Raw genomic sequence first — 18,347 nt, 5'->3', positions numbered from 1 at the left:
TCTTTAAAGGGGTGTGTGTGTGTGGGTGTGTGTGTGCATGTGCGTGCGTGTGTGTCCACTTGTGGGCATGTGGAAGACAGAGCTTGTCGTTCTGTGAAAGCAAGCGTGCAGCTTTTTCACTGTACTTCTGCCTTCTTCCTAGCTTTGATTTATTTTGCAATATTTGGTAAAACTGGTTTAAGAGATGATAACAGGGAAAGCTTTTCTCTTGGGATCTGCGGATCTAGGAGAGCCCGGTGTGAGCCCTGGGGACTGGGAACCAGGAGTACTTCCGCTTGACTTTTCCTCCTGGGGCATGTAGGAAGCTGGGAGCCGTACATTTGTGAACACAGACTAGCTGCTGGGACTTGCCCTTGAGAGAGAGGTTTTTTTGGTTTTTTTTGTTTGTTTGTTTTTGGTTTTTTTTTGTTTTTTTTTTTTGTGCTCCAGTGTGTATTTCAATGATTCTCTCTTGCTTCGAGCTATATTTTACAAAGAATGGTTGCTAGCAGCCTGGTAGTGGGAAGGTGTGGCTAGACACCGATAATCTTTTGAAATTCAACTTCTGCTTCAGGGGACAACGGTCTGGGTGGGCATTCTCTTTTCCATTTTTCCATGTGAGCTCGGTAATGTGCTGCCAGCCTGCCTGCCTCCTAAAGCAGGCAAGACCCTGTCTCTGAAATGCTTAAATTCTGATTTTAACAACAATAAGGTAAGAACCTTGTCCATTAAGGAGAAGGGATACCTTGTGAACCGAGCCTTTGACATGACTGCTCTGTATGTGGAGAAAACCTATTTCATCACAAGAAGTACAAGTTTCATAAAGGCACAAGCCATTGATAAGCCTATTAGCACACTGCCAATTAGTTCTTTTTGGCTGGTTGGTTGGTTGGTTGGTTTAGTTTCTTGAGACAAGGCTGGTTTCTTTGTGTAGCTCCGGCTGTCCTGAAACTGACTCTGTAGACCAAGCTAGTCTTGAACTCAGAGATCCACCTGCCTCCTGCCTGTGCTTCCCAAGTGCTGGCATTAAAGGCATGCCCATCTCTGCCTGATTAATTCTTTTCAAAGAAACTAGTGAATTTTTAAATAATATTGGCTCTAAAATGTATACCTAATGAAAATTCCCAACGAAAGGATAGCACATTAGAGACAAAAGATCATAGCAAATTGGGTAATAAAGTTGGCAATGAAATATCTAGCCATTTAAGGGGGAGATGGGGGCTTTTATTAGGTACATTAGCAGACACAGTCACCTAAGAGAGCTGTTGGCAGTGGTCTCCTGGGGTCCACTTGGAAACATTAATTCAGATTGACTCACATTAGAACACACAGAAGCCTCACATCAGTAGGAGTAAATTCAAGCAAAGGGTATAATCAAGCAACAATGTCTGAGGAGGTGCGGAAGATCCCTGTGGGAAACCACAAATTCAGCAGTTAAGACTGTGCTGTGGCCTTGATAAAAGGATTAATAGCCCTCAAATTAAAATCCCGGAAGATAAAGAAAAAGAGGAAACCCAAGAATGAAAGAGCCATTCATTGGCCAGATTCTGTGGTTGGTAAGAAATAAACCCGTAGATTGAACAAACACTTTAGCAAATGGACACCCTCCTGGAAGCTACACACAATTACACAAGTGTAATTGTGAATTGTCTTAGCTAAAGGAACCCAAACCAAAGCAAAAAAGCCCAATTCCTATTCCATGTATAGTTATTTAGGTTTATGTTATTTATATTTATAAGAAGTTCACCTTTCTATCTGAAAATATTACATATTCTGTTTTTATTTTTTGTCTCTCAGTGTTTCTCAAAAAGGACAAATGTGTAGAAGTTCAAAAATGAGCCAGTATACTCTAAGATCAAGTGTTTAAATAAATGTGTCATAATCACCTTGTGCTTTTTAATAATTCAGATGGGTTGACAATCCATCATTTAAAAGTGTCTGAAAGTATATCAACACCAAAGACAAATGGAATCGTTAAATTTCTTTCTTTAACCTAAAACCTCTGCCACCAAAGCAAGAATGACAATGTCTCACACAGATTTTTTTGGGTTGTTCTGATTTTCTGAAACAGTACCTTGCTGTGCACTCCAGGCTGGCTTTGAACTCATGGTCCTCCTGCCTTAGCTTCCTGAGGCTAGAAGTAAAGGCATGTGCCACCATGCCCAGATCTTGCCTGTCAATTTTAAAATGTGAAGAACGACAGGCAACCTAGCCAGATGTAGACAAATTTGCCAAACAAAATGTGACGAAGACATAAAATCGCCTGAGTCCTTTAAAACCAGCCTGGTCAGAATGTTTAAAAGGCCTGCCTCCCCAGGGCCGCTTATAAGATGACTGTAATCACCATATCAGAGGTGCGATGCCAGTTGATGATGATGATGATGATGATGATGATGATGATGATGATGATAATGATGATGATTATTATTATTATTATTATTATTATTATTATTATTATTATTATTATTGTGTTATCTTCTGTGTACTGAGATACCGCCTCTGGCCCAGGCTGGGTGCATTCTTGTATCTGGGTTTGGGTTTTACCTTTGCAGCAGGATGGATGAGTCTGTCCCATCTGTCCTGCCTCCTAGAGATAGGCAGCTCCGTCTATAAGTTGAGGACAAGGCCAAAACAGCGCAGCGGCGTCCTGACTCACAGAGAGCTCACACCCAGGGTCATAAACCTTATTTACAACTGCTCTGCCTTCTCCAGTGAGCACCTGTGCGCGCTTTTCCTGAAATCCAGACCCGGCAGGGGTGCGCCAGTACCCTAACCCCAGTGAGTCTCAGGGAGCTTGACAAGGTCACAAACAGCGGGACGGCCCAAGCTGTAGGGGATGGCAACAGAGACTGAAGTCAGCAGTCTGGAAAGGTCACTAATTCCATCTGCGAAAACTGTCTTCTGGGATCCACAGGGACCCAGCTGAAAGTGGAAACGGAAGCCCTGGGCAATGAGCCTAAGGTGAGACGCGCTGGGGCGGAGCACGGAGGTAGAAAATCTGCGGGTAGGAAGTACAGCCTGCGAAGACAGCCTCGCGGACAGCCTCGCGGTATCGCCACAGTCACGTGGGGGCAGGATAGAAGCCGGTCGGGTGTCTGTGTCACCAGAGAAAAAAGAAAAGGTAGCTTGTCTCTGGAACCAGGTGCCCGGGAGTTAGCCCAGCACGGATCACCAGAATCAATGATGAGCCTCATCTCGGACGACGGACGACGGACGACGTTCTCGCTAAACCAAAGGAGAGGACTTAAGGAGAAAACTCAAGTGATCGGGCCTTGACTCCCCTGATTTGCAAGGGAGATCGGAGACAAGGTAAACTCAGTGACTTAGAGGAAGCAGGAGAGACTTTAACATTAATCTCTAAGCTATAGACTCACCCTGAAGAAAGACGGTTTGAAGCAAGCCAGAAAGCGTTCTAGAGCCATTTCTTATTTAGTTTTGCCTCTGTGCCCTCAAGTCTGCCGCTCACAGTCACTTGCTTACACACAGAGGGATGATGTGCCTCGGTAAGGGCAGTGGAACAGGAAGACTCAAGCTTGATTCTTCTTCTTTGTATTGTCTTTCCCAGCTTCCCTCTTACAACAAAGCTCATGAGTCAATGCAACATCCAGTGGGCTACCAGCGAGATCAAAGGCCCATCCCAGAAACCGCAAAAACTGATGAGAGACCCAATCAGAGATATTTAAATGTCGTATAAGATAGAAAAGGGCTAAGAACAGCCTGAGTTTCTGCATTTAGGGATGCCTCCCTGTGCTCCTTAGCAATTAAACTTGATTATAGCCCACAGCTCACATCGTAATTATCAGGGGCCTATAGCAAGAGCATCTCTTCTTAGGAAGCTATTTATAATCTGTCTTTACTTTTATAGAAGGGTTATCAGCAATCACCTCAGACACAGGACAGCAGGCCCCAGGCATCCCTGGGGAGTGGGGTACACATTCCTGTAGAACGGCAGCTTGCCCTGCCAAAAACATCCTGATGGACAAAAGCCTCATGTTCAGTCCCTTCTGGCCCAGGGTCAGTTGAAAACACAGTAACCGACAGTAAACACTGACGCACTGTGAGGCAAGCAACCAGTTCAAAAGAACCACAGTCCTTCCCTGCCAGCTACAACACAGCTCACACCACTCTCCTCTGGGGGGAAAAAAAAGTTTTCTTTTTTTATTTTAGTCCTTTGTCAAGTTTATTTATGTGTTTATTTGTGTGTGTACACGTGAGGAAGGGGGTGAGGATTTGCATATGGCCATCAGAGGACAACTTGCAGAAATTCCTTCTCCCCTTCCACTATATGGTCCCAGAGATTGAACTGCAGGCTTGGTGCCAAGCACCTTTACCTGCTGAGCCATTTTGAGGGCTCTGATTTCTTTTTTTCGTTGAGTCTTCAATCACTTGCCAGGCCTAACCTTGTCTCAAGTGCTTCGAATTCCTCAACATCCTAAGGCAGACGACTATCCATAGGGCAGAGAGATTACGGCTTCTATCCCCTGTTAAACCACCAGCCAGGACAGAGCTGGGGTCGGGGGTTGATTTGAACCCAGGCAGCCAAGTTCAACCAATCACAAGTGACAACTCCCTTACATCTACTTCACCAGGATCTATAGCACGGTAGGTGTGGGAGAAATAGAATTCTGCCTCTAATGCAGTTCTGCCCATTTACCAATGCCCAACCTGAAACCCAATGTATTATGTGACATGCTGGAGTCTGCACAGCTGACAATCATTCTAATCATCCAGTTAATGGTGCCAGAGAAACCATCAGACTAGACGCTGAATTTTCCCTGGGTCAGGAACTCACCTCCGCACTCATGTTAGAAGCAACACCCAGTGTTTCCCACCGTCCCTACTCAGACCTTACAAACCACAGATTAGATGAGAAGGTGACTGAGAAAATGTGCTTGGCAGGAAAGAAGAGCAAACTGCCAAAAGGTTACATAGTTTGCTCAGTCATGGAACTGAGCACAGTTGAGTTTCTGTGAGATGACAATTGCTGAACGGAATGACCAACAGAGGTCAAGGCCTGACTAAACCACTTCCAAGATGCAGTGAGCCTCGAGTAAGAGTCAGTGTGTATATGTGTGTACGTGTGTCCCACCAGAATCCTCGGGAGGGTCCCGATGTCCTCTCTCTAGCAATAGTCACCAGGCTACCAGGAAAAACAAACAAACAAACAAACAAAAAAAAAAAACATTCCACACCCAGAACCATGAGCCCAGTGACTCAGAAAAGCGCAAGCATGGGTGTTCACAAGCCCATTCCCTCACCTCGGGTGTTATTTCTCCTATCTCTCGTTGGCCTGGAATGCACCAATTAGGCGAAGGTTGCCAACAAGCATCAGGGATGGTGGGTCTATGCCTCAGTGGTGCCAGGGCTACAAGCATTTGTCACCACGTGCTGCTGGTTATTTTCTTTTCTCTTTTGAACTAGGCGCTGGGGCTATCCCTGTGCCTGCAAGGTAAGCGCTTTACCTGTTGAGTGTGGCCACAGTCCTGTCAGTGTTAGCACTGTCAGCATCAGTCCTGAGAAAGAAAGCAAACTGCATTTCCCTCTGAACGTTTCGCAAGACCAGAAAACAAAATACTAGAGGGAAAAAATGTCAGAGCCGTGATTCTAAGAATCTTTTTCTTTTCATTTTGTTTCCTTTTTTTTTTTTTTTTTACCTTCAGTCTCTCCCAGAGGTGATTTCTCAGACTTCTCTCTGAAAGTTTCCCATCTGTTTAAAAGTTGCTACTGTCTTCCATCATAAGAGTAACCATTAAAATGCAGTTCGAATTAGGACACATGGGAAAGTAAACACAGGCGGTATAAGCATATTTCTAGGCAAACCTCTTTTGCCCAATAATACAAAGACACTACCAGATGGGGATGGTTGTTCTGTCAATATACAACATTGATCACAATCTTATGCCAGGACATTTAAGATCTAGAGCTCACTAGAATCTTGTTCAGTCAAACCCCTCCCCTTACTCAAGCCAAAGCATCTTTAAACCATCTCTGATCTTCATCAAAATTCAAGTCTGAAAACATAAGAAAATACTTAATGAGACCAAAACCTACTGTTATCATCATCTATAGCTAAAAGTCTCAAATACAGGAATGCCAGGGGCCGTAGAATTCTGCTTTAGTCACTTGCGGATTATTTAATTTCATCTTGCTGTGAATATTAACTACATGAGCATGTTCTTTACTTTTAAGGGAGAGGAGCCTGCACCTGCCTTTCTAGGTTATATTTGGTTCCAGGGCCAGTGGTTTTTTTCAGGGTGGGAGCCTCTCAAGGAATCTCATCTCCCAGGAGGGGAAACAGTCTGCATTTACCGTCAGGTGATACACAGCTGCTGGAAAAAAAAGAGCCACAAAGAATGTCTGAGTCCCAGAAGACAGCTGTCACACGGCAACTGCGATGTAGCTCAAGCCACCAGGGTGGCTTGAAAAGTCCTCAAGGAATAGGCTCCAGATGGCTCCTGGAAAAGCAGGCTGCCTCCAAGTCCTTCAGACCAGAGTGCCAGGTTCCAAGAAGGGTGAGGATCGGGGGGAACCATAATCCAAGTGGTTTTGTTTTTTTGTTTTGTTTGTTTGTTTAAGGCACTAGACAGTATAAGGGGTGACAGGAATCAAGAAAGTTATTTTAGCTGCCTCCTTTGCAAATGCTGGAAAGTCCATTACCTGTGTCCCCTCTGAGGTCAATGGCTACAGACTCTGCAGCTTTGTATGAAGCCTTTGAGTCCAGATTTTGATGGGTTTTGGGGTGACTTTGAACACATTGCTTAAACTTGATTTCTTCAACTGTTAAATGGGCTCTGGGTTGGGTAGCTGTGGACCAGAGCTCTTTTATAGATAATATGTAACGGTAACACATGTGTAATGATGGCATGTTTTATACACCAAAAATTTTGCCATGCAAACAGCCCCTGTCATACTTCCCCATTTCAAACTTTGATGTTGCTGTTTTTGTTCCTGGCTGTCCTGAAACTTGCTTTGTAGACCAGGCCAGACTCGAACACACAGAGATCCACCTGTCTCTGCCTCCCGAGTGCAGGAATTAAAGTTTTGTGCCGCCACGTCCAACTAAAGTTGTTTTTGTTGTTACTGTTCATCTTAGGGTTCTGTTTGTTTTGTTGTTTTTCAATAAACCAAGCACTCAGTTATTTTAAGAAAAGTTAGGTCTCTCACCCACCACCACCACATTAAATCCGTCCTACATCTCCTCTGAGGGACCAATTATTTAGGGTGTAAGTTCTCTTTAAAATTCTGACTAGTTGTTTTAAAGTTTTGCACAATCCCTTGCCTGAATGTTTTCTTTAACTGAAGTCAGCATTTCTAAGAGAGAGCTTGGAGATAGAGATGCTTCCCCAGTTTTTTTTTTATTAGACAGTTACACACATACACACACACACACACACACACACACACACACACACCACACCACACCAAGATCACAGTATTCTCTACTCCAAGAATGTGGTCCAGAAAGCCTAAGGTCACCATAGAAATCATGAAAGCCTCAGTATTTTTGCATCCACTATGATGCACTACAGAGACTGCAGAAATGGCTCAGCAGTTCAGAGCTTATGCTGCTATTGTAGAGGACCTGAGTTCAGTTCCCAGCACCCACGTCAGGCAGCTCACAATGTCCTTGTCGGAGCCCAGCCTAGTCTACATATCCAATTCCACGCTAGCCAGGGATACAAAGTGAGAGAGACCATGCCTTAAATAATAATAATAATAATGATAATAATGAAGAGGAAGAGGAGAAGGAGGGAGAAGAAATAGAGGAAGAAATCTTTTAGTTTTTTAAAAGTTTTGTGCTTTAAATATGTGTGTTTCATTCAGAATACCTACAAAGGTTAGGTAGCAGTAAGGGACCAGGAGGAGAAGAGGATCTTCCAAGGAAGGGGAAATGGAATATGGTGTTATAAAGGGATTGAAGGAGAAGCTAGAACAGAAGAATTAAAAGTGTGGAAGTAGGAGGACAGGGTAGAGGAGGGAATATGGGAGAATAACTAATGATAAAGTCCTTCTAAAAAGCCATATGAAAATGTACTATTAAAGGAGCTTCCTAAAATACACATGTATAAAGTGAACTTAAATGGAGTCACCATGTATTAGTTGGGGACAATACCCCCCAACTAATATCATATGCTACCAACTAAAACCCATAGTTTTTACTTGAGTTTGTCCTTCTGTATGTTTTGTTTTGTTCTAAGAGTGAAAAAAACAAGAACATGAAGTTGTATAGGGAGAGAAGAGAGGACTATCTGGGAGAGACTGGAAGATGGAAAAGAATATTGATAAGAATATTATACAAAATTCTCAAAGAATAAATAAAATAATAATAAAACAAACATTTAAAAATAATCCACTATCACAGATTGTCTTTTAGCACAATACAGTATAGACCTACATATAGCAGGGAATAGTACAAATAATTTCTGCTTCCTCTCTGCCTTGCTAGAACACCTTCCTGTTTACATACTTTCTTGATGCTCTTTCGTTCAACAAGTTCAATCTTTTTGAGCCTATGACCTAGAGACTTTTATGAACATGACACAGAGTTCCAAAGAACTCAGGAAATCATAGTTAACCTGAAAAGTTAAAAAAAAAAAAAAGTGTCACTACCGACAATTCTCTGTTGGCTAAATCATTGAAGTGAGCCCCTTTGGGGTCATTGTAGCATAGTTAGCAGCATCGATAGCCTAAACATCACTAAAAGCCAGTGGGCGTTCTCCATGTTGTGAGAATCAAAAGTGTCTCCCACACTGCCTTATGTCCCTAGAATACGGGTGAAAAGTCACACTGATTGAGAACCGCTGGCTTGGAGTGAGCTAAAACTTCTGTAGTTTTCCATGGGGACGCAGCTTCAGAACCAGCAATCCCTGGCTGTTAAATTCCCGGTGATTTCCCAGAACTACCAGGCAGCGATGGAATCCCCATCTTTTTTGACTGTGGAATCCCCTACCTGATTTTTTTTTCCTGACAATGAGAAACTGAAAATGCAGGATCCTAGCACGACTTACAAGGGACACAGCAGCACCTACTGACATCAGTCTCACCATCCCAGACTCGCTGGAAGAACCCTGGGCCCTTCGTGTTGCCTCCCGAGTTCTCTGCCTGATTGTTGCCCTAAAATACCTGCTCTAAAACCTACTTTCCCTCCTTTTACAAACCCTACTTCTGCTTCTCAAACTTATGCCCAAAAAGAATGCAAAACTTCCACACACTCTTGGAAAAACAATTCTCAGAGCTGAAATAAAGACATACATTGGCTGACACATACTAGTAGGTTGCACAGGCTCAGAGGTAAGACTAGCACCCCAAGACTTGCACTCTTCAGAATTTCTATGCTAACAGTCCTAATGACTTTGGAAAAGACATGTGGTGTGGATTCATCCTCCATACACCAAGCCGTGGTGATGTTTAAGACCTGGATGGATCCTTTAAATGTTTATCCATCTTAACCCCCTTTAAGCCCACAGTCAGTGACATCGGTATATTCAACGTCATCGTACGTTCAATCACCAGGACTTTCACCTTGCAAAAAACTCTCTGGCCATTCCAAAACTAACTCCCCAGCTGCCTCTCTTCTCAGCCGCTGGCAATCATTGATTTCTGTTTCTAGGAATTAGCCACTTTAGACAGTGTATAAACGGAATCATGCAGCTTGCGGCTTCGTGTGAATGGCTAATTTCACTAAGACTTTGCAGCTATGACATGCTGGGTGTCAGAATTCCCTCCTTGGCATGGTTGAATGATATTTGCTGTCTGTATGCACCACAGTTTGTTTAGCTTCTCCTCTGCTGGTAGACACTGATTTCCAACGAGGCTACTGGTACGCAAATATTTCAAAACGCTGCTTTCAACTTTTTTTTGTTTGTTTTAAATACATACCAGAACTGGGTTTGTCGGGTGGTGTTGAGGAAAGACGACACTGTTCATAACACTAATATTGTAATCCTTTGGAAGCTTTGTTTCTTTGCCCATTGGATCATAGTTTTTTACAAATGGGACTGAATGGTTTGGACCCTAAATCGCATCTTGACTTGAATCCTATAGCACTGAAAAGATTCTCTGCATGGGGCCAACACATCTCCCTTTCTGTGTGAACCCTCTATACTGTCCCTCGTTGTTCAAAACTTCATGCAATACAGACCTCATGTGTCTTCCCAACGCCCTCAATGTACTGTAATTGTTTCTAGATTATCAAGAAAGAAACAATCAGCCCAGCCAGACAGATTATACCTGTGGTCCAGCACTTGAGGGGGTATGAGAAAATGATCAAGAGTTTAAGGCCAGCCTTAGCCACCTTGCCTCAAAACACTAAAACACAGAGACAGGAAAGAAGCAGAAATGAGCTGTGGGTACGCCGGTATTCCCCACCTTCAGCTGCAGTCTAGCGGCACCAGGAGCCCCGCCCACAGAGGGAAACACAACTACACACAGCCTCTGCTGACAAGGAGAGAGGAAGTGCTGCCTGCCTGCCTCCTGACATACAAGAGGCATTCTATGCACTGAGCGGGTTGTCTCTCCGTATTTAGGAACATACAGATATGTAACAGCAATTTCTAAACTCCATGAATTTGAAAGAGCAAGGGGATGGTACATGGGAGAGCTTAGAGGAAGGAAAGAGAAGGGCAAAAGAATGTACTTACATTATAATCTCAAAAAGAAAAACAAAATTGAAAAGGAGCACCATTTGTTCTAAGTTGGTTCTCTCACTGAATCCTTCTGTCATCATGCTATCACACAACTGTGCCATTCTGAAAAGACACCAAAACATAGGAAGTACCCCAAATTGACTTATTGCTTTTGGAGTCATGGGAAGAAACCGTGGTTTTATTCTAGATATGAAAGGACTGCAAATTGTGGCTGGCCTTACTATGGCAGCTCCAACCCCCAGGCTCCAATGGGAATGTCCCAACTGAGTTGTAGAGCTCTGGGCTGCTGATTCTACATGCTCAAACCGACCAACTTCAATAGCATCACCCATGTGCCTATCAAAAAGACAGCGTCTAAAAAGACCGCTCTCTTTATCAGCAGGCAGGCTGAAAAGAAAAAAGAAAAAAATCAGCAACAGACTTCTCCACTAAGAGCAGAAACTCACGCTGTTCAGCTTAACCCTAAAGTGGTTCACTGCTCAGCCTCATCTAACTGACGACTTGCCTCAGAGGCCCAGGCCAATAAAGACACCAGCATACCAGCCAGCAGACAAGTCCAGGCCCTGCTAGACACATGTGATCTAACACAGATTAGCTGTCCCCAGTATGTGAAGAGCCCTTGCCCAACTTCCCAGGACACTCCTGCCTGTCCCCAGACTCCAGCTATCCCAAGCTGTTCTCTCGGATTTTCTCCATTAGCCTGAATTTGTTTCCTGGTCTTCCCTAACATTCATTTTCTCACACACTCATTTTCAGTGGAGAATTATTTTTTTCCATTTACTCAAGATTTACACAAAGCCTACTTTCAAAAAGATCTTAGATGGCTCAGAAAGACAAATGTATTAGAGGACACACAAATTTAAGGCAGAGTTTTTAAACTACTCAAAGGTCTTCAGAGAAAATACATTCCTACTCAGATGCTTCCCTTCTTGATTCCCACCCATCTTCTCCCCGTCTTCAAGAAAGACAGATGTTACTGTGCCTCCTCTTGCTTCTTGAGAGTGAGGACACACCCAGGAAGTAAACTCTCAGCCCAGCCCCTTCCTGCTTCCCAGGTTGCTGCAAGCTGCCTGGGGCTAGAAGGCCACTATTATAAAGTACATTTGTTCAAAGCATAGTCCACATAAAAAATAAATAGTGGTGAAACTGGGCCATCCCAAACGCCTCACACTTAAGGAGCTTTTGTTGTGTTGCACAAGACATGAATGCACTTGGTGACGTACATTAAAGAAAGACAGTCATCCAAGATTGACATGGTGGCAGGACCTTTAGTCCTCATAAAATGTAGAGAGGAAACGGCGTGGCTGAAATGATGGTCATGACTTTCCTGTGTTCTGTTCTGAGGGAGTGATTTCCTCCACAATCCTTTGATCTCTTGTGCAATACTTCTTTCCTCTTTCTTATTATTAAAGAAGACACATGCAGTAGCAATCCATCATTTACGCCATGGTCCATGGTCTAGGATGAGCTTGAATTCTGCTTTGACACAAAGTGCCACCCAGACTGTTGGCAGAACTCTTACATACACAAAATTCTGCTTACTTTGCAGAATATTACAGGGGGAAAAACTGTCGTTATCCCCATTAAAATTAGAAGCTAGGAGAAGTGAAAGGGTGTGTAAAGTACTCCAGAGCGACATCAGGATAGAATATGGGCCTTTGCCTCCTACTCGAGAGCCCTGTCTATAGGGTTCGAACCAACTCCAGTCCTTCCAGAGATGTGAGCCAGGGCTGATGATTAAGGAGTAGCACCAGGGAGGCATCAAAGCTGCTGCCTGCGCTCGCTTGACCGCCAGCCAGCCCATCCCAATCACCATTTATCATGAACGGCGTCCAAGTGCTCCAGTAGATTTTAAAGGGGTTTTAGTGCGCGTCATTTATTTTGTTAGGGATGGAAGGGGGGGGGGCATGTGACATGACATGTGTGTGGAAGTCAGAGGACAGGAGTAACTTTTCTCCTTCTACAGGGCGAGTCTCAGGGATCAAACCCAGATCATCAGACTTGGCAGACAATAATTTAACCACCAAACCATCTTGCCAGCCCCACCAGTGACATTATTTGAGAAATGTATCCTTTCTTTCTATTCCCATAGGTTGTCCTTTTTTTTTTTTCCCCTCTTTTCCCTGTGGTTTTGGTTTGGTTTGGTTTGGATTTTTGGCCAATGAAATATCACACACACACATACACCCCTCTGAGATATAATTACAAATCATGGTCTAGTTGCCCGGCCCACTTCTTAACAGTACCGACAGAGCTTTCTCTATACAGCAGGGTCAGGGAGCTTAGTGAGTAAAGCCTTGTTATCAAATCTATGTCTTCTTTTCTTCTTTTTCAAAAGCTACCAGAGTGCTAACACGGAGCCTTGCCAGGATGAAGATGTACCACTATATCCCCATCCATTATAGTGATGGTTTTAATGTTACTTTGGATATTTGTTCCTGGCCACAGTTTGTAAGTTTGCCTTAGGTTTTGTTGTTGCTTTTTGATGGAAAGACTGACTAGGGGGGTCAAAAAGGAGGGGAGGAAGATGGGTGATATAGAACATCAGTTGTGTGAAGAAAATAATATGAAGTGTTTCACCATCATTACTCGCTAGAAAGGAAATCACACATTTGGACTGGTTACCATTGTTTGTATCCTGGGGAAGCCGTCATCTCCTGATCTTAGATTGTTCAGAAGGAGCCTAAAAAGCTCATTTTAAAGGTTTTTGGATCAGGTGTGTTGGTATGTGTCTGTACTCCTAGTATCCAATGAGCTCTGAGACAGAAGGACTGCAAAATGTAAAGCCAGCCTGGACTACATTATGAATCCTGGACAGCCTGGATTACACTATGAGCCTCTTTCTAAGAAAAAAAAAAAAATATCCTGTTTTGATTACTAAAATTCACTTTATGTAAATCAGAATTATCATGGGTTTCCTTAAGAATGTCTCCTAAGGCAGTCACCAACTTAAAATTACTTCAAAAAAAGAAAGAAAAAACAAACAAAAAGCAATTCAGGCAACACCTTTTTAAAAAGAAAGAAAGAAAAAAAAAGTGTCACTTCACACCTGTCCTGAAAACTTCTCAAGTGTTATGATTCATGACATTTCCTTTTTTCTCAAATGAGCATGGAGCTGGAGGCACAGCTCAGTGGTAGAGCACATGAGAAGCACAGGAAAGCCCTGGAGCCAATTCCCAGAACATTATCTTGCACAGGCTATGAATGAATATGTATTTAATGTGTGTTTGCTCTTTTCTCGGGAAAAAGCAACTCTCAGCATTCTGACACTAGATGTGTTCTCTTTACACAAGGCCCATGACTCTGATGGTGGAAGCCTGTGTCCATGACAGTTGAGTGCCTATAGCAGGATGGAAGGGATCTGATGTTCCCATGTTAATGGAAATAAAGACCAGCAGAAATATGGAAACGTCCTGGGATAATCACACGGATGTGAGACATCACTCTGAAAATTACAGATTATTCTTAAAAGGAGGAAACTATTTCTCCATTGGATAATCATCCATTCCGTCAAGTGATTAAATTTAGCATCACCAGTGAATGTCCAGATGGAGGTAATATAAGACACACAGCATCACCTATCAAATGGTCTGACCCAAATGATCTCACTGAGTTTATAGCCACCACGGTGAAATGATCAGATAAGATGAGAATGTGAACATTCTATCAGTCAGCTGGCCTTGACCCCTCAAAAAGTCTAAGACACACACACACATACAACGGTTGAAACACTATTCTGCATTATGGAAGCTACAATGACAAACGGCCAAACATAATGATATTAATTAAGTGTCCTTTACGGAATTCTTGAGTTCAACATTAGTAGGGAAAAAAACATTATTTAAAAAAAAAAACATTATTAAAAACATTACTTAAAAAAAACATTATTTAAAAAATAAAAGGGTGACAACTGAAGTCTGAATTTGAAAAGGAGCTTGATGATATTGCGGTAACGGTTCTAAACCTCCTTAGCATCCGGGGACATCTGCTGGTATGGAAAAGAATGGATTTGTTGGGTTTCCTTTTTGTTGGTTTACTTATTGGTAGTGCTGGAGAGCAAATCCAGGGCATCTCTAGCACTCTACGGCTCAGCTGCACTCTATTTCTACAAGAGGTACCTGCACACTTGGCTTAGTTCCGCACGTCAAATATACACACACATGTATTTGGGAAGAGGTGCTGGTGAGCATGACAAAATGAGGGTTTTGTTGTTGCTTAAGACCGTACCTCACCAAGTAGCCCTGGCCGGCCTGGTACTCACCATATAGGCAAAGGGGACCTTAAACTCACAGCAATCCCCTTACCTCAGCCTCCCAAGTGCTGGAATTACAGGTGCAGGCCGCCATACACAGCTGATCAAATGAGGAATTGTTAAGCCTACTGAGTGGATATACTAATATTTATTATACAGTTGTTAAAATTCTCCACATTAAATGATAGTACACAGGGAGGCACAGTAACCAGTCTCCTCCATACGCAGGAGAAATCTTGTGCTTACGTTTAATAACAAAGTTAAGTTATAAGCACTGCACTGGGCCAGTTACTGGAGACAATTCAGAGGCTTGTTAAGGGCAGTGGATGTACTGAGGACAGAGTATAGCCCTCTTGCATTGACCATCTTTTTCACTCTCTTTGAAAACCGTATTCACTCATCAAGGTTCCTATTAACACATAGCTAAGGAGTTACTAAGTAAAAGAACTTTTACGCTGGCCAGCCTAGCCAGCCACTTGGTGAGTTCTAGGCCACGAACCCTGTCTCTGGGGAAGCAGGGGTAGAGGGGAAACCTGATTAACAACACCCAAGTATACACACACACACACACACACACACACACACACACACACACACAGAGCCTTTAGGTGTTTTAAGTGTTTAGGTGAACTCCAGTAGAGAAACAGAAAAACAGAGCACTCAGCTAGCATAACACTGATCCTTTCCAGGGCTTCAAGTTCATCTTTTAGGTCACTTTTGAGCAGTTACTAGCTACAGAGAGACACTGATGACCATCAAACTTTCTTCTAGGAAGTCAATTAGCCCTGTCCTTACCTGCCTGGCCTACCATGGGTACGCCACAAACACGTCTGTCCACTGACGCTCTTAAATGCAAGTCAAGGAACCAAACCCTAGAACCTGTCCGTGTTCTTCAGGAGACAGCAGTGAGCTCTCCAAATTCCAAACACTGAGGTCTTCTAAGCACAATGAGAACAGCCTTGGATAAACCTCACAGCCTGTACTGTTGCTTCTTCGTGAGCAGATATAACTTACTGTTATATCTGTTATATCTATAAGCTGCTGTTATTCAGGCTTTGTTGGTGTTGGGTGATGGAGACATGTTCAGAATACAGGGATGGGAGTGAGACTGTGGTCTGGCTATCCCGTCTTCTGCTACTGGTGATGAGAAAGAGACGTAAAAAGGAAAGCAATGTCTCAAAACTGCTGTGAGCCCTCTTGTTTTCTAGTCTTTTCTACGAAGGACATCTCTTAGAAACTTGACAAATTATAGAGATTTCCCAAAGGTGGATGGCAAGAGAAAAGGGCCCTGTACCAATCCCATTGTTGAGAGTTTGTATTGGGTGGGAAAGCCCAAATGTGAGGTGCATCTGAAAATTAGTTCCAAGAACTCTTTACCCCAAACTGAAAACATCACACCAAGAATAGAATTTAAAGCCGGGTGCGGTGACACACACCCGTGATCCCAGCACTCAGGGAGGCAGAGGCAGGTGGATCTCTATGAATTCAAGGCCAGCCTGGTCTACAAAGCCAATTCCAGGACGGCCAAGGCTACACAGAGAAACCCTGTCTTGGAAAGAAAAATAGAACTTAAAAGGCGTGAACTATAACGCTTATTATATTTGAAAACACAACAGATCGTGTTCCTTTGCGTTTGGGAAGAGAAGGAAAAACCTCTGTGAGCCAACTACATGACTGAGAATAGCAAGTCTTACCTAGGTACAAGGATGCATTGTCTTTCTTGACATTGTCATCCAAATAGGTTGGTCCCAGGGTGTAAATCGGTGTGGAGCCCATTCCAATGAGAACCTGTGCACAAACGAATAAAGCCACGTAGACCCAGTGACTGTTTCCTCCAGAGTCCTTGGGACAGGGAGGAGGCTCTAAGGTAGCCGTGGAGTTGCCATTCTGACAAAGGCCATCGTTGGAGGCAGAAGCGTTCAACTCTTGGATTTGGTAGGGAGGTGAGATGAAATGAGGTAAGGCGAAGAGGGCAGCCCCGACGGCGATGAGAAGTCCACCCACCGCCAGCCATAAGGGCCTTCGCCCACGGCCGCCGAAGTAGCTGACGAAGACCACCACCACCAGGTTTCCTATGTCGAAGCAGCTGACCAGCAGCCCTGACTCGGAACTCTTGAGGCTATAGCGCCTTTCGATGGTGGTGATGACACTGCTCAGGTACCCGGAGACCATCAATGCCTGGATGAAGGTCAGAAAACACATGCACACTAGGAAGCAGCGAGAATCCGTGAGGACCACGTAGAGACACCTTCTCTCCTGGAGGGCGGCCAGAGGCGAAGACACCGACACGGGTTTGCCGGGGTCCACCCTGTGGTTACAGTCCATGAGTCCCGCGGCAGTCCCTACCGAAGTGGATGGGGCGGAAGGACTAGGGACTATCAAGCTCCGTCCTCGATGCTTCTCCCGGGCACCCATAGCTTCAGGGCGGCCCAAGGCCAGGTTGACGTCTGCATTCTCAGCCCTGAGATTCTGCCGGCAGGAGGCACTGTGCAGGACCGGTAAACTCTTAGACCTGAAGGTCTCTGACTCACACTTCCCTTGGACAGCTCCTACCTGGGCAGGTGCCTCCAGCTGCTCTTGGCCCGGGGACTGCGCAGCCCCTTCGTCCATGGCTCTTATAAATTGATCTCTGATCCCATACAAGGAGGTCTCCGGCACAGTTCATCCACCTTACACAAGGGGCTGGAGCCATGGCAGGATCTCGTAGCAGAACATCTCAGCAGCACAGAGCATCCTGAGCGGAGGCGCCACGGTGAGGTTTCGCCACCTCGTGCCGGGGGAGGTAAAGGTCCGCGCGGTCCTTCGAGGAGCCCCGCTCGGTGTCCACCTCCCGGGGATGGCTCGCGGCAGGCGCTTTGCGCGTCCCGTGCTCATCCCCACCGCCGCCGCCGCCTCTCGGACGGTGGCCGGAAGCTCGAGCGCCCTGTGCCCAGCGTGGGGTCACTTAGCTCCACTGTCCGGACGACATCCCGCTTGGTGGTCCCGGGGGTGTTCGGTGTCCACCGCAAGGCTTGAGACACACTGGGTCGCCAAGCTGCCGAGCTGCAAAGCAGAGAAGGAACGGTCAGGGAAGGGGGCAGCTGGGGCTGGCGTCCCGGCGCCCCGGGGGCTAACGCTAAGGTAACCCCGTGGTCCCCAGAGGGACCGAGGTGCTAGCCTGGAGCTGAACCCTGCAGGAGGAACCCTCCGAGGCCGCAGCCTCAAGTCCCGGAACAATGAGCAGCAGGCGGTCCGCCGAGGCTCTCGCTCATTGTCTACGGCAGGCCTGCCCCCGCCCCGCCCCTTCTGCCTTAAACACCGCGTTTGCTTTTATATGTTAATAATTATCAACCCCGGCAGCTCTGACTCAGAGGCGGTGTCTTTTCTTCGAGTGAACTAATTGCAACCTTTTTTTTGTACTCCTACTCCGTGACTCAAAATAGAAGATCCCCCAAGAACAAAGGAAAGTTTTCTCTCTCTCTCTCACACAC

General features: G+C 44.8%; 1 protein-coding gene across 1 annotated transcript in view; it reads right to left on the bottom strand.

The window, feature by feature from the left end:
- Slco5a1 (solute carrier organic anion transporter family member 5A1) overlaps positions 1 to 17,531 on the bottom strand; it is a 97,388-nt gene extending 79,857 nt beyond the window's left edge. The window contains exon 1 of the mRNA XM_055603485.1: positions 16,572 to 17,531. Coding sequence (XP_055459460.1) covers positions 16,572 to 17,487 — 916 coding nt within the window. The 5' untranslated portion in view covers positions 17,488 to 17,531. The remainder of the gene's footprint in view (positions 1 to 16,571) is intronic.
- Positions 17,532 to 18,347: the final 816 nt, after the last annotated feature.

The sequence above is a fragment of the Psammomys obesus genome, unplaced genomic scaffold, assembly GCF_907164565.1.
Source record: "Psammomys obesus unplaced genomic scaffold, mPsaObe1.curated_primary_1811, whole genome shotgun sequence".
NCBI lineage: Eukaryota > Metazoa > Chordata > Mammalia > Rodentia > Muridae > Psammomys > Psammomys obesus.
This window is presented reverse-complemented; position numbering and strand designations above follow the sequence as displayed.